The sequence below is a fragment of the Chrysochloris asiatica genome, unplaced genomic scaffold (assembly GCF_000296735.1).
Source record: "Chrysochloris asiatica unplaced genomic scaffold, ChrAsi1.0 scaffold00017, whole genome shotgun sequence".
NCBI lineage: Eukaryota > Metazoa > Chordata > Mammalia > Afrosoricida > Chrysochloridae > Chrysochloris > Chrysochloris asiatica.
Genome location: NW_006408535.1, coordinates 17917079 through 17932720, shown reverse-complemented (window position 1 = coordinate 17932720; position 15642 = coordinate 17917079). Strand labels below are relative to the sequence as shown.

At 39.8% G+C, this 15642-nt stretch overlaps 1 protein-coding gene across 1 annotated transcript; it reads left to right on the top strand.

Annotated features, from left to right (window-relative positions):
* The first annotated feature begins 1999 nt into the window (after nucleotides 1–1999).
* Nucleotides 2000–14977, top strand: COCH (cochlin). The gene is made up of 11 exons (XM_006835368.1): nucleotides 2000–2033; nucleotides 2126–2173; nucleotides 4361–4517; nucleotides 6079–6212; nucleotides 7213–7275; nucleotides 7923–7967; nucleotides 8062–8209; nucleotides 10832–10935; nucleotides 11729–11955; nucleotides 12129–12645; nucleotides 14802–14977. Exons 1-11 carry the CDS (start codon nucleotides 2000–2002, stop codon nucleotides 14975–14977), a joined length of 1653 nt encoding a protein of 550 aa, XP_006835431.1.
* Nucleotides 14978–15642: the final 665 nt, after the last annotated feature.

Below are 15642 nucleotides of genomic sequence, written 5' to 3'. Positions count from 1 at the left end.
TATCCCAATTCTTTTCCTCTTGTTACTGCAGTGAGTTCAAGTGTAGCTGACACAGGTTAGCTATGAGTCTGAACTGACTTGACAGCACTTAAAAATCAGGATTGAGGTGGGGTCCAAGATTGTTAATGACCAGGAGGAGTTTTGGAGTGATACAAGTGTTTAAAATTGGGTTGTGGTTTGGCTGCAAAACTGTAAATTTTAAATTTACTAACAATTTCATTGAATTGTACACTTAAATAGATGGATTTCATGGTATATAAACTGGAAACATGAACTGACTCCACAGCACACCACCATCACTACCACCGAACTGTAAACAAAGCCTTAAATAAAAAATAAAAAGCAACTGTTTTGGGCCACCTCTCATTATGGGAAGGTTGACTCCTTGACCAATCACACAGTAATTTGTAATTTGCAATTCTTCCCCTCCCCCCTCCTTCAGGAGTTCAGATTTTTAGTATTTCCACCTGTAAAAGTTAGAAGTCCTGATGTGATTCTGTAGGATCAGCACTGAACTGCTAACCACAAGGTCTGCAGCTGAAACCCATCAGCCGTTTCTTGGTCGCTAAGATTTACAACTGAATCAATGACACTTAACAAATTTAGGATGAGAGAATGAAAGAAAAAAATTTTATCAAATCTGAGATTCTGAGGATTGACAACAAATAACAGGTCTTTGAATTTCGAATCAGCAACCAGGCATAAATCATTCCTGACACAGGGGAAATTAAAAGAATGTATATAATGAAAATATAACTGCTGCCTATGGGTGTGGGCCCCCTCACAAGCACAGCCCTCCTCATTACAGCAAATGGAGCCCTCTGGGAGAGAATCCGGCTCAAGCTAAGATTAACTCAATGGCCAGATCTAAAACCAATCAGTTCGTGGGGCTCTTATCAAAAACAGGGCATGCTTTCACAAAATCTGAGTCGGCTTTACTTTAGCGGTAGGAACTCCTGTTTCCATGTGAGCACAAAGTTGGCAAGTTTTGTGCTAATGGGCCGCTTGGACCGACAGGTTGATAACACTTCTGAAACCCTGCGTGACCTGCCTGGGCCGAGACAAAGCTGGGAATGACTGTGAGAGCAACTACTCCGACCGTCGGGGCCTGTGCTTGGGGGTCGATCACGCCCCAACTCCCGATGGGGACCAGGTCGGGTTGCCCCCCTAACCTAGACCTCAGCGCAACCTGCGCTCCCTGCGCCGAGGGCTCAGGTCTCACCAGGCGCCTCTTCCGTGCGTCCTCCGCACGTCCACTGCCAGTTCTCCTGCTCTGGACCAGATGTCGCCAACGCCAGTCCAGCTGGGCCTCCAAAACTCAGACCAGGACTTTCTCACGGTCTCTAGGGACCAACGCCAGTACCAGGTGGCAGAGCACCACGCCGCGGGGGGAAGGCGCCTTCATGCCGGCCTCACCCCCGGCGGGTCCCGGGGCGGGGTGTGGGTGATGGGGGCGGGAGCTGGACCGCCGCCGCCCGGCCCCGGGGGACTAACTCCCAGCCCCCTCCCCGCGTGCCCCCAGCACAGTGCTCATGCGCGCGGGCCAGCTTTTATAGCGGCCGCCTGAGCCGCGCTTTCCGCACTTGGGTGCAGCTGTGCGGATCCGACGCAGGTGCAGAGACCTAGACCCTTGTGGCGGGCGTGCAGATCCTTGACGTCTGTATGTCTGTCTGTCTGCCTATGTCTTTGTCTCGCCAGTTTCTCCGTCATCATGTTGTCTCCCCAATCTCCTCCCCACTCTGGGTCTGGGTTTGCACATAGATTCTGGGTTTAGCTTAATTTGCAGCTGGACCATCACCTCCAGATCCGGCGGGCGCTGGTCCCTAAAGCGGTGGTTCATTTGGTCTCCTCCTTCCTTCCCGCAGACCCTGGGTTTCCGAGGTGTGCGGAGGCTATGAGGAGCCCAAGGGCAGGTGGGTGGGTGCGTGGGGGCCTTCCTCCCCGAGGAGCTTCCCTCGCATTCTCACTGTCTCCAGGTCCAAGCAGCCTCTCGACCATCATGTCTGTAGCCTGGATCTCGGTTCTCTGCCTCGGTGGGTACGCGCCCTTCACCGCCCCATTTCTCCTCGCGCCAAGCGGGCAGGAAGCTAGAGCCAGCCCTCCTCGCGCTCTCTTCTCTTCGCAGGTGTTTGTCTGCTGCTGCCGGAGCCTGTGAGCAGCCAAGGAGCCGCAGGTGAGTTGCGTGTTTGGGAGTTGAAGTAGTAGGGTTCGATCCTGGCAGCGAAGGGAATGAGGACGAGCAGGTAGAAGCGTGCTCAAACCGAAATCCTGTTTGGAACCTGGTGCCCTTACGTGCAGCCCTACAGCTGCCCTATGTACTTTACTCGACGCTGTTCTACCCGTTTCTCTCTAGCTAGGGGACTCTTGGGGTCGGATGGTGCCATTCTTCCAAAGGTGGGGAGAAAAGCCCCCACTGCCCCAGTATCTAGAGTCCTGGTGTGGCACTGTGGAATCATGTACTGGAACGCAAGGTCGGTTTGAACCTCAAGGTCGGCGGTTCAAATTCACCAGCCACTCCTCGGAAACTCTATGCAGGGTCACTATAAGTCGAAACCGATTCGAAGAGGCACTTAACAGCAACATCTAGGGGTATTCTTTAAGCACCATCGAGGGTTCCTAGACCTAGACAGTTCAGCCACAGATCCAGTTTAAGACTGTCATAGCTTCAAGACAAGCTAGCGTAGTTGTCCCACCTTGTTTGACCCCTTTGTTATGTTTCTAGGAGTGAGCCCTATAAAAAGAGGTATTTTCGGCTCATTTTATATGTGAGAAAGTCTCAAAGAGTTTGTTCCACATGTAGAGCCAAAGTTTAGGTGTGTAGTTTGATGTTTTCCATCATTTAAAAACCAAACTCATTTAAAATCTGTTGTCTTCTTGGAAGTATCAATGAGGTAAGGTATTGCATTGGACTCAACCACTCCCACCCCCACTGAAGGCATTACTGACAGCTAGAGGCAATCTATGGTACCAACTTCCATCCACTGTCTACCCTTCCTCAGCCAAAAATGGTAGGAAGGATTAAGGCTGTTTAATAATGGATATGATTACCATCGCTACTGTTTTTGGCAAGAATTTTAACTTCCCCAGCTCTCTGGAGTATTTCAGAGCTAGGAACTGGTGTTGTACTTGGCCTACTGCCCTCCCTTCCATGAGCATGCACAGTCCAGGATTAGCGCTCAGCACAAAGAACACAGACATCTCTTAGAAGAGGGTCTTTGTTAGGGGACAGCTACTCCAATGGGTGGTAGGATCAGACAATTTTGCTTTGTTTTATTGTTGTTGTTAAGTGCCATAGAGTCAGTTCTGACTCATAGCAACCCTGTATAGGGTTTCCGAGGTAGCTCTGAACTGCCAACCATGAGCTGTCCTAGGCGGGGACTGGGAGGATGCGGGGTGGATGTGGAGTGAGCAATTACTTAGTTTCAAAAAATAGTTGGATGACCAAAATTCCCTGTGTTTGGAAAATAGTATTTAATAAGAGTCACAATTAAATATTCACAGTAAATTGATAAGTTTACACATGTTATCTTGTTACATGTTTTCAAGGGCTTATCTGTCTACCCAGTATCCTTCCTAGTGAGCACTTTGATTCATTTCTGGTTTGGCTCTGTGTCATTTGAGAGTATTCACAATGCTTTCTAAGAGCCTAATATACATATTTCCCTGGACAGATAAGGAACAAAAATTGTCAAGTTCAATTAAGATAAAAATGTTCCATTCAGAAGGGACTAACTTCTCTGTTTCCTGTCTTCTTGGAGTAGCAGAAGGCTCCCTGGAATGTGTGACCTTGAGCAAATGAATTCAGTGGCTTTGGCTTCAATTTCTTCATCTGTAAAATGATGGTTTGAGAATCTAACTTTTTTCTTTTTCTTTTTTACCAATTTGCTAAATTGAACATGTTGTTTTAAGGCACTGGTTTTGGTGGTGATAAGTAGGATACGTAGTCCTCTGAAGCAAAAGATGGCTTAGAGAGATTTGCATGTGTGTCTTGGGAATATTCCTCAGAGTTGGTCCAGATTTAACATTTATATCTTAGACAATTATATTCAGTGTCATAAGAGTTGAGATTGGTATATTTCTTGAATGAATAAATTGTTAATGACTAATGTCACTTTTTAGTTCTGATATATAATTATAATTATACAGTTCCAAAGTGAGGAAATTCTCACATTAGACATTTATAGTGGCTGAGACTAGATTAAATTGTAAACTGACTTTTGACTTGATACAAGCCAATAGTTTTAACAAGAAGTCTAGAAATAAGGGAAGTAAAATTTAAACCTAATACCTTGGTTCCCTGACCCCCACCCCAAAATATAAATCCTATAACTGCTTTTCATACTCTTTCCTTCCTCTTCAGTTCCCATCGCCATCGCATGCTTTACCAGAGGCTTAGACATCAGTAAAGAAAAAGCAGATCTTGTCTGCCCAGGGAGCTGCTCTCTTAAGGACTTGTCTGTGTTTGGGAACATAGTGTATGCATCTCTATCGAGCATCTGTGGTGCTGCAATCCACAGGTAAGCCCAAATACCCCAAAGGGAGAGAAAGGCAAGTGTAATCATTTCCCACCTTTGCCATCCTAGATACCACTCCCTCCCCCCGCCCTTTTTTTTTTGGTCTTCAGTTTTGAACATAGACAGCAAACTCGTTTTTAAGGTTTTTTCCAAATATCCTTGGAATGCATAATAAATAAGGGAAGCTTTCTGACAAAAGGCAAATTGAATTATGTCTTGAAGGCTAAGATTATAAAACACTTCTAATCATGTAATATATTACTGAGTTCTTACTACGTGCCAGCCATTGTTTTAACTCCCACTACAATATATAGCACTGCAAAATCGGTTTGAACCAAAAGGTCGATGGTTCAAGCTTATCAGCAGCTCCTTGGACACCCTATACAGGGTCGCTGTGGGTGGGAACCGACTCGATGGTGCTTAACAATAACAATAACAATAACAACTCCATAAAGGGGCCCTGGTGGTGTAGCAGGTTACACGTTGGGCTGCTAACTATAAGGTCAGCAGTTTGAATCTACCAGCCGCTCCTCAGGAGAAAGATGAGGCTTTCTGCTGCTGTAAAGATACTGTTGTTGTTGTATGCCGTGGAGTCGGTTCCGACTCATAGTGACCCTACACAGGGTTTCCAAGGCTGTAAATCTTTACAGGAGCAGACCGCCTCATCTTTCTCCCGCAGAACCGCTGGTAGTTTCGAACTGCTGACCTTGCGGCTCGCAGCCCAACTCGTAACCACTATGCTACCAGAGCGTAAAGATATACAGCCTCGGAAACCCTATACAGGGTCATTATGAGTCGGAATCAACTCTGTGGCATAAAACCACTACCGTCACAACACTCTACATGTAGGTACAGCTTTACCCCCATTTTACAGATGAGGAAACTGAAGCTCAGAGTGTCGTCAAATACCTTTTTCTTCAAGGTCTTTGTTATTAGCAGTTCCACAGCTGAGTCTAAGAGCCCATGTCTGCCTCCAAAACCCATATTCATCACCACTCTGCTGTGTTGCCGTAGAACTGCCAGTGTTGTTGTTATTACGTGCTGTCAAATTGGTTCTGACTTCATAGCAATCCCGTACAAGGTTTCCAAGGAGCAACTGGGGAATTTGAACCGCCGATCTTATGGTTGAAGCCTACCTTTCAGTCCAGTGCTTAATCTCACAGTACTACACCACAGCCCCAGAATAGCCAGTACAATACTTTTTTTTTTTTTTTTCATGAAGGCCAAGGTCATGTAGTAAAAACAAGTAGCTTAGAAAACTAGGAAAATAATTCTTTCAGTAACTCTAAATCTCCTGAGTTGTAAGGAACAGTTGAGTTAATTGTATACTACCAGTGTGCTCTTTTCAACACTTCAGAAGTTTGACAGCACAAAACCTTTTCCCCAGGCAGTTTTGTTCCAGATTAAGCAAGTTTGTTTTTAAAAAGGCTGACATCCTTAGCTGGCTTCCCTGCTGTACTGTTTGCTTGATTAATCAAAGCAATAGATACAACATGGCATGATAAGCCAGTTGGGTGCCCCTGAAAGTGTAGATAGAATCTCAACCATTATTCCTGTGTTACAGGGGAGTAATCAGCAACTCAGGGGGCCCTGTTCGTGTCTATAGCCTACCGGGTCGAGAAAACTACTCCTCAATAGTTGCCAATGGCATCCAGTCCAGAATGCTTCCCAGGTGGTCTGCTTCTTTCACAGTGACTAGTAGGTACAATTACATTATTATCACTTTTGTGTAAATATCTGCTTCCCCCAAATACAACTTTTCTGCATTTCTTAACCCAGCCTCTTTGATGCTGATGGAAAAACCTGTGATTTAAAGAGGTCAACTGTAAGTGAGTCAAGTACCCACTCAAACCAAATTTGGGTGACTGGGGAAAGCATGATCTTGCTGTCAGATGACAGCAATAGAAGTGTGTGTGAATTGTCTGCAGGCCAAGTGCAAGTGCACTAACACTTACTCATACAGGCAGTTCCTGGATTACAGATGAGCTGTTTCTAAGTCTGTGCTATAGGTAAGAAGGAAGAGAGAAGAGTTAGGTATGGATCATACCTTATGTCAATTAATCAAAAGTTTGTTTTCCTATACAGTATACACTCTATCTACCTATGCATAAATTTTTTTTAAAGAAATACTTCCACATACAATAAAACATCTTTAACATAATAACTCATACAGTAATAATAATGTTTTGATGTGTGTCGCAAAGTAGCATTGGATTTTTATTGTGAACCATTGCGTGTACCTTGAATTTTTAATACAACAGACTTTATGGGGGTTGTTTTGTAACTATGGGGTTTATAACCTAGGGATTGCCTGTAACCCTAAACCAAAAAATTCAAAATTCATTTTTGGTGATCCTTGTAAAAAGAATACACATGATAAGAATCCATTCTGGTTCTCTGAAATTAGCATGTAAAATGTTTACTCCTGCAGTTACCACCAGCCTGTTCCGTTCAACACCCTATACCGATTGCTGTTGAGTTGATTCTGTCTCAGAGCAACCCTATAGGAAAGAGCGTAGAACAGGCTGATAGCGTTTCCAAGGCTGTGATTATTATGGGAGCAGACTGCCACATCATTTTCCCCTGAAGTGACTGATGGGTTCTAATCGCTGACTACTTAACCACTACTCCAGCAGGGCTCATCATTCTTTGATGTTGGGGGAAGAGGGAAAAAATAGGCATCTCTTTATTTTAACAGAAGGTAAAAGTGCTTCCCAGGAAGTCATGGGACGATCAGTGTCCACAGCACGTCCACCAACAGGTATGTATTGTCAAAACCCATTCTCTAGTGGCCTGGCACAGCATTTGGAATTTGGGAAACTCCATAACAAACAGAAAGAAAAATTGGTATTAAAGAGAAAGCAAATCTTAAATTTACTGGCATATTACATAGGGAAATCTGCGTTTTTATATTTCAAATTCCTTCTGATACTTTCAATTATGAACTGTGCTATCAATCATCTCTTCAAGCCCTAGCACTCCTCCCTGATTTGATAAATCACACTTAGCAACTGATCAAAGTACTATGAACTTCTTTGTAGTTGGATCTGCTTCTTTAGACTCTATTAGTTAATGCTCTGTCCTATGAATAATAACTAAGGGATCCCCTTTTCTAAAAGTATTATGGTTTGAAAGTCAAAGGAACTAAGAACATTAGTTCTTACTCTGTAAGTTTCCAGTCCTGTCTCAACTATGGGTTGGAGATCTCCAAGTTCCACATTGGAGATATATGAAATATGTAGAGCTAATATGATGTGAAGTTGTTTCTTTGTTGAACCATTGCTTCCCCTGTCCAGAAAACCATGAAGAAATTTTAAAAAGTCTTTGACTGGTAACACTGCTTTTCCTATATGGGTTTCTCAGTGTGAAACTTTCTTTTGCTAATGTCAGGTACTTCCTTTGTTTCAGGTAAACGACTGAAGAAAACATCTGAGAAGAAAACTGGCAATAAAGGTAAGACACAAGACAGCACTTTTGGAAAATGGCTTTCACTTTCTATTTTTTAAGTAAGACTGCTAACAGAAAGTACTTGTTTGAATATTCACAGATTGCAAAGCAGACATTGCATTTCTGATTGATGGGAGCTTTAATATTGGGCAGCGCCGATTTAACTTACAGAAGAACTTTGTTGGAAAAGTGGCTCTAATGTTGGGAATTGGAACAGAAGGGCCACATGTGGGCCTTGTGCAAGCCAGGTATCTCATTCTCGTTAAAATGGAGACAATTTGAATGTTACCTTGAATGATGACCAGTGATCAGTCTTTTTTAAAGATGTTGAACTGTTAACAACCTGTATTTCCTACCTAGAAGTAAATGCTTTAAGTCTGAGAAGAGTAAATAGGTCCGAGTGCCTCTTCTTTTGAATGAAAGAATTAGAGAATAGTATGCAATCTGTCTGAGGACCAGAGGTGGACTAAACAGTCCTGTTGTGTACACAAATCACCTCTGCATCAATTCTGCCCCATTACCTGTTTACGTCTTCTAAAAAGAGCAGTGATCTGTCACTTCCTGCTCTCAAAGCAGTTCCTTATTTTTTGTGAGCTCTTCCCAGATACTCTGGCTTAAAAATCTGAAGCATGACTTTTTGATATTATTTTTAAATGAATTTGATGGTTTTTAAGATAATAGAGATGCTTATTATAGAAAACTTGAAAAATACATAGAGCACCAAGAAAACAATTTAAAATCGCACTCCTTAATCCCTGTAAAATGTTTTGTTGCCTTACAACATTTTAAGAAAATACTTGACTATACATATTTATTTAGTTTTCAAAAGCTCAGACTTTATTGTCTTGTATCTTCACTATTACCAGTTATGTTGTGTTGCACATCCTTATGGCAAGGTTGTGCCTTTCTCTGGCTAGACTAGATTCTTAGAAGTGAGATTACTAGGTCAAAGGGTTCTGACATTTTTAAGACTTCTAAAAGTTGAACCAATATAAATTACCATCAATAGTGTATAAGCACATCACCAGTACTCTTATAGATACTAATTTCTATTTTGCTTATTTTTATGCTTTACAATCAACTCTTAGTTTAGATTTTTTTTTTGGTGTGAGGTGGAAATTTAACCTTTTGTTTTCTATGTAGTTTAACCATTTGTCCTCACACCTTTTAAAAGATGAACTACTTATTCTATATGTGATATCAATTTTATACACAAGTTTGGACAAGTCTATTTCTGTAATCTGTATGCTAGCTCTTACATCTTTTCTACACTCCTTTCATTATTGTAGCTTTAGTAGACATTTTAACATCCCATAGGGCAAAATCCCCTCTGTAGTATATTATTATTCTTAAATTTTTTCTGAGCTAAATTATTCTGTTTCAGATTGAAAGTAATATAACTGTGTAGATTCATACAAAGACTATTTTCTCCCTAAACTTACTATTTTATACTGTATCTGTTTTAGGGGGAAATGTTGTTGTGTGTGTCATTGAGTTGATTCCAACTCCTAGCAATCTTATGGACAGAGAGGAATAGACTTTTCTCTTCATGAGAATAGATCACCAGGTTTTTCGCATGTGGAGCCACTGGAGGGTATCTTTACAGTTAAAAGACAAATGCTTAACTATTATGCCATTGGATCTCTTTAGGAAGAACATTAGAATAGATAAACTGTGCCTAGAGTTTTTGTTAAGCAAAATAACATGATACATTAAGGATGCAAAAATTAGACAAATTTCTTAAATCATAATTTCTATAGTAGAAAATTGACCATGGAAGTGAAATGGTCACCAACCCTTGGTTGACCATGGAAGTGAAATGGGTCACCAACCCATTCCATTAGGCATGCAGAAATCTGCTAGTCAGTACTAGACTTGCTCCTCAAAAATCTTCACTGAGTAAAATGGCAACTGATAATGACAAGACATTATCTGACTAATCTAAAGAATGAAAATATCAGATTGTTCTTTTACTCAACATAGTCACTAATGAGCATAAACTCATTTATAAAAGAGGTGAAATTTTTAAAAATATTAAAATGAGAAATAAAATTCCGAATCACCTAGACATAAATTTAATATTGGCAAATGTTAATGTCACCATAAAAAATGTCAGTACTGTAGTACTATTGTACAACATAATAATCCTACATATTGTAATATTGTAATAGGTTACAATACTTTTTCTAGTTTTAAAATGTTACCCCAGTGTCATTGACATTGCCTCTTGTGATCAGAGACCTGAGTTACTATAGACTGTTCAGTGCTTTCTGGGTCCTCCACCCAAGTTAACCTGACCTTATACCATGGTTCTACTACACGTATTTGTGCTCCATTCTTCAGATTCCCATTAAGCCCAGCACCTAAGTCATGCCTAGTTTTGAATGCTCCATATAGTTTAGGCATGGACTTTGGAGCCAGACAAAACCTGAATATAAAATGTGGCTGTATGTTTTGGGACAAAGTACATAAATGTTAAAGCTCAGTTCATTCACTTATAAACTAGGGATAATAAGTCTTACCATGTAGTTTCTATTTTACACACATGGAGTTGCTCTAAGTTGGAATACACTCGATGGCAAGTAACAACAAAGAGTTGTGAAGAAATTGGATTACGTATGTCAAGTATGTACTATGTTACCCTTCAGTATATAATAAAACCTCAATCAGCAATTGTCCTTGATATAGTTCTGAAATACCCTCAATAATTCAAGTTGTGATACAGTGCCTTCATGGACAATATACTGTGAGCTTAAGATACAAAGCCTTGGGTATTGTCTGATTTAAAGATTTATTTTTAAAGATATATAATGCTACTTGTTTTGCCATTTTACACTTTCCTAAATAACATTTTCTTGTTATTCCACTAGTGAACACCCAAAAATAGAATTTTACTTGAAAAACTTTACATCAGCCAAAGATGTTTTGTTTGCCATAAAGGAAATAGGTTTCAGAGGAGGTAATTCCAATACAGGTAAGTAGGCTAAGGCACCTGGGATGTAATATAAGGAGGATTAGGTGTGGCGCCATAGAATAAGCTCTTGACCTCAAGGTCGGATTGAACTGAGTGGTTGGTTGTTCAAACTCACCAGTCCCTCCTCAGAAACCCTATATAGGGTTATGAGTTGGAACCGACTCAATGGCACACAACGTCATTGACCAGACATGTATAAATATTGTATGATTGTATACAAACATATGTAAACATCTTCTTCCTGGCAGTAAAATTTTGGTTAGGACTGCACTTCATCACCTGAGATAATAATTCATTTTATAATAGGAAATGTATCAAAGGGTTGGTATTTCCTTTTAAAAAAATCCCAAGTATTTGTGCTTTTAATCCTAATGTAAGACAGGCTAAGATGTCATTTTAGAGAAGTGTTTTTAAAAAATGTTAAAGAGAATCAAAGATCAACAGACTTACCTAAAGAATACATATAGATGTGACAGAAAAAACTAGCAAGTGTTGATCCTCTGAACAGTAAATTCTTGTTCTACTGAGACAGTCATTGATGCATTAGAAAGCACATATACAACAGTAAGTCAGTTTTGTGTTTCTGACTGTTGATTGATAAAAGAAAAGGAAATGTGAGGTTTTGGGAGGTGGGGGGTGGGAAGTAATGTGGGTTGTAAAAAGACAAAAAATAGCCTGATGGATAATTAAGCTTTCATATCTGATACATCTACTACAGTTACTGCAGGAAACTAGAAGTACCATTTTGGCGGTGGTAAATGCTGCTCCAGTTTGCTTCTTTTTTCACACCTAGGGAAAGCCTTGAAGCACACAGCCCAGAAATTCTTCACAGCAGACACTGGAGTGAGAAAAGGGATCCCCAAAGTGGTGGTGGTGTTTATTGATGGCTGGCCTTCTGATGACATAGAGGAAGCAGGCATTGTGGCCAGAGAATTCGGTGTCAATGTATTCATAGTTTCTGTAGCTAGGCCTGTTCCTGAAGAACTGGGGATGGTTCAGGATGTTGCATTTGTTGATAAGGTAAGGTGGTGTGTGAGTGGTGCCTTCTGTTACAGCAGTGACTCAATTCTGGACTGATAGAGAATGTTGGCTGATCCATGTCTGGATGAACTGAATTGTCAAGATCAAATGTTTTCATTATTTTAGAAACAACTTTTGATCCATTTGGATATATTTTGTGTCTCCCCCATTAGGCTGTCTGTCGGAACAATGGCTTCTTCTCTTACCATATGCCTAACTGGTTTGGCACCACCAAATACGTAAAGCCTCTAGTACAGAAGCTCTGCACTCATGAGCAAATGATGTGCAGCAAGACTTGCTATAACTCAGTGAACATTGCCTTCCTAATTGATGGCTCCAGCAGTGTTGGAGATAGTAATTTCCGCCTCATGCTTGAATTTATTTCTAATATAGCCAAGACTTTTGAAATCTCTGACATCGGCGCCAAAATAGCTACTGTGCAGTTCACCTACGATCAGCGTACAGAATTCAGTTTCACCGACTATAACACCAAAGAGAATGTCCTTGCAGTAATCAGAAACATCCGCTATATGAGTGGTGGAACAGCTACTGGTGATGCCATTGCCTTTACTGTCAGACATGTGTTTGATCCCATCAGAAACAGCCCCAACCAGAACTTCCTAGTCATTGTCACAGACGGGCAGTCCTATGATGATGTCCGAGGCCCTGCTGCTGCAGCACATGAAGCAGGTAAGTCCTTTGCAAGGGGAGGGAATTGAGGAGGAGTCCAATGAGTTTTAGGAGTATATAAGAACTGAAACATATATTTTACTTAATAGATACAATGTGACATAAACTAAGAGTTTGACCCAATTTGAACTCATCAAATTGTCAAAGCAACCCAATAAACTTCTACAGATAAAGAAACACACAGAAGTATTAAATGACTTCAATTTATAACTTCTTTAAAGTGAAGTTTCAGTTTGACAGTTTTCCAAGACAAGAACATCTCCAATAAAGACATTAATCCTATTCCATCTTCTTTTTCTCCTCTTTCCCTTTGAAATAATGCACATAGATATAAAAGGTTTTTATGCCCTCATCTTAACTTTAATATTACTTTTGACAAAGAACACTAATTACTGAAGACATTAGAAAATGTGTTGAGATCAAACAGGCCAATAGAGCTCCCTTTCCTAGAAAATAACTGACTGGAATTAATCATACTTAAACATAAAAATCCTCAGAAACCCTATACAGGGTCGCTATGCGTCAGAACCGACTCATGGCATTTAACAAGAACAAAAATAAGAATGCTAATTTGGGCAGGAGTGATCAACACTCCTCTGCATCTCCTCTTCTTTTAAATTTATATATATATATAATTTGCATACACACAAATTGTTTAATAAAGCAGGACAGAACTTATAGAAGCAATTTAAACTGTTATCTAGCTTTTCTAAGTATTTTATACAACAGCAACTAGCCTATGTTGATGTGAAAATCTATTTGCTATCATGTATCAGAGATTGTTTAAAAGTAGTTTACATCATCTAAACCTACTTTGGAGTCCTGGTGTGGCACTGTAGGATAAGTACTGGACTGCTAATTACAAGGTCAGCAGTTCAAACCCACCAGGCATTCTTCAAAAACCCTATACAGAGTCGCTATGAGTTAGAATTGACTTGACGGCACTAAACAATAAACCTGCTTTATGTTTTAAGGCTTCATAACTCTGAGTGTAGTATACCACTGGAAGGGGAATGAAGCCCTGGATAGTAGCGGAATTGTTATTACAGAAACTAAATGAGTCAAGTTGTTAGAAGGAATTTCATTCAACAGAAGATAGTCTACACTAAGAATCTGCCAAATGACTATTTTATACAATTGAGAATAATAAGGTGAACCCAACTAATATCACCCCAATAAAAATGTAGCTGGACAAAAAGTCATATAGTAGTAACTCAAGGTGCTATTGATGAGAGTGTCTTATTATAAACGATTCTAGATTTATAGACATTTCTCTTTTGTTGTCTATATAACCGAATTTTTGCTTTGGGATTAAAGACTGACAAACTGACCATTGGACTGTTTGCACAGACAACGTAAGAAGTCCAGAATGGAAGAAACACCTATCACTTTTCAGAAGAGTAGTCAACATTTCCCAGACAATGCAAAAACTTCACAAAGCTTTTGTATACCATTTATTTGTCCCATCTTTTGTACCATTCTTATTTTATTATACTCCAGCATAGTGATTAAAAGAATTACTGATAGCATGTAGTCCTTTCTTGTGCCAGCTTCAGAGAGGAAATTAGTTTAGTTTTGTGGGTTTTTGCATTATTATCTTTTTATATTTTGATATAGGGTGTTCTAAGAAGCTCTGGTAGAGTAGAGGTTACGAATCAGGCTGCAAATGTTAAGGTCAGCAGTTCAAACCTACCAGCTGTTCCATGGGAGAAAGATGAGGCTTTCTGCTCCCGTAAGGATTTACAGCCTCAGAAACCCTGCACAGGGTTGCTATGAGTCGGAACCGACTCTACGGCACATAACCACCACCAACCATAGGGTGTGTTCTGGGGTTTACTGGTGTCTACTTTATTCCTAGTTTAGTGTGTGCTAGCATTAATGATACTGAATTCTATCAAATTTTGTTTCAATATCAAAGTGATCATATGATTTTTTATGGCAAAAATTATACTGATAGAAAAGCTTTTGATTTTGGCAGAATTGTCCTATGACTGTCAAAACCTACATAACAATTTATTACAGGGGATTTAATTTTCCAGACATTACTAGGCAATTTTCTCTGCAACTGTATACAAATGTTTGGAAAATATATACACATAATTTTATATGTACACTGAAACCTGACTTCAATTCACTTTAAACTATTTTCATTGTAGGTATCACCATTTTCTCTGTTGGTGTGGCTTGGGCACCTTTGGATGACCTGAAAGATATGGCCTCTAAACCAAAGGAGTCTCATGCTTTCTTCACAAGAGAGTTTACAGGATTAGAACCAATTGTATCTGATGTCATTAGAGGCATTTGTAGAGATTTCCTAGAATCCCAGCAATAATGTTGATATTCTGAAAACTGAAAGAAAAATACAAGGAGGCTTTAAGGTTTAAGTTGTAGCCTCTTAATACTAAAATACAACGTACAAGGATCAAACACAAAATTGTTAAAGATGTCAACAGCTGTTGTAAGCAAACAAGCATTTATTTTAAACTATTGTCTTATGATTACAATTTATAGACTTTGTTCAAAGCTTCTTAATCATGATGCTTAGAAACTCAGAAAAGAGGACGTATCAAGGATTTAATCTATTCTAACATGCCTACTAAATGTATAACTCAATAAAACAATCTGATATTTAGACCAAAAGCAACATTCCTTCTCTAATTATTCAGTATTGAATTAAGATGAAAATACTATGGAAATTGCTTAAACATAATTCAAGGATAAACATTTTGACCCAAACAGATGTTTTCTTAAAAACAAATGAACAGTAATAGTTTTTACTTCTACTGTAAACTATAACTAAAAAATTAAATTTTGGATTTAGAAGGGAATTGTGTATCAAACTGCTTTTGTAGTGCATTTTCACAATTGATGACTGAAAATATCACACTGAGCAGATGGCAGAATTGCCTGGTATTTTCCTATTTATATACTTAATTTTATATGTTGATAGATATATTTAGCTTGTATTTTAGAAACCATTTATGTACTGAAAAAATG

Coding starts and splice junctions, on each gene's coding strand:
- COCH (XM_006835368.1), top strand. CDS start 2,000: ATGTCTGTAGCCTGGATCTCGGTTCTCTGCCTCG. Junction 6,213..7,212: donor TGCTTCTTTCACAGTGACTA/GTAGGTACAATT, acceptor TTATTTTAACAG/AAGGTAAAAGTGCTTCCCAG. Junction 10,936..11,728: donor AGGAGGTAATTCCAATACAG/GTAAGTAGGCTA, acceptor TTTCACACCTAG/GGAAAGCCTTGAAGCACACA.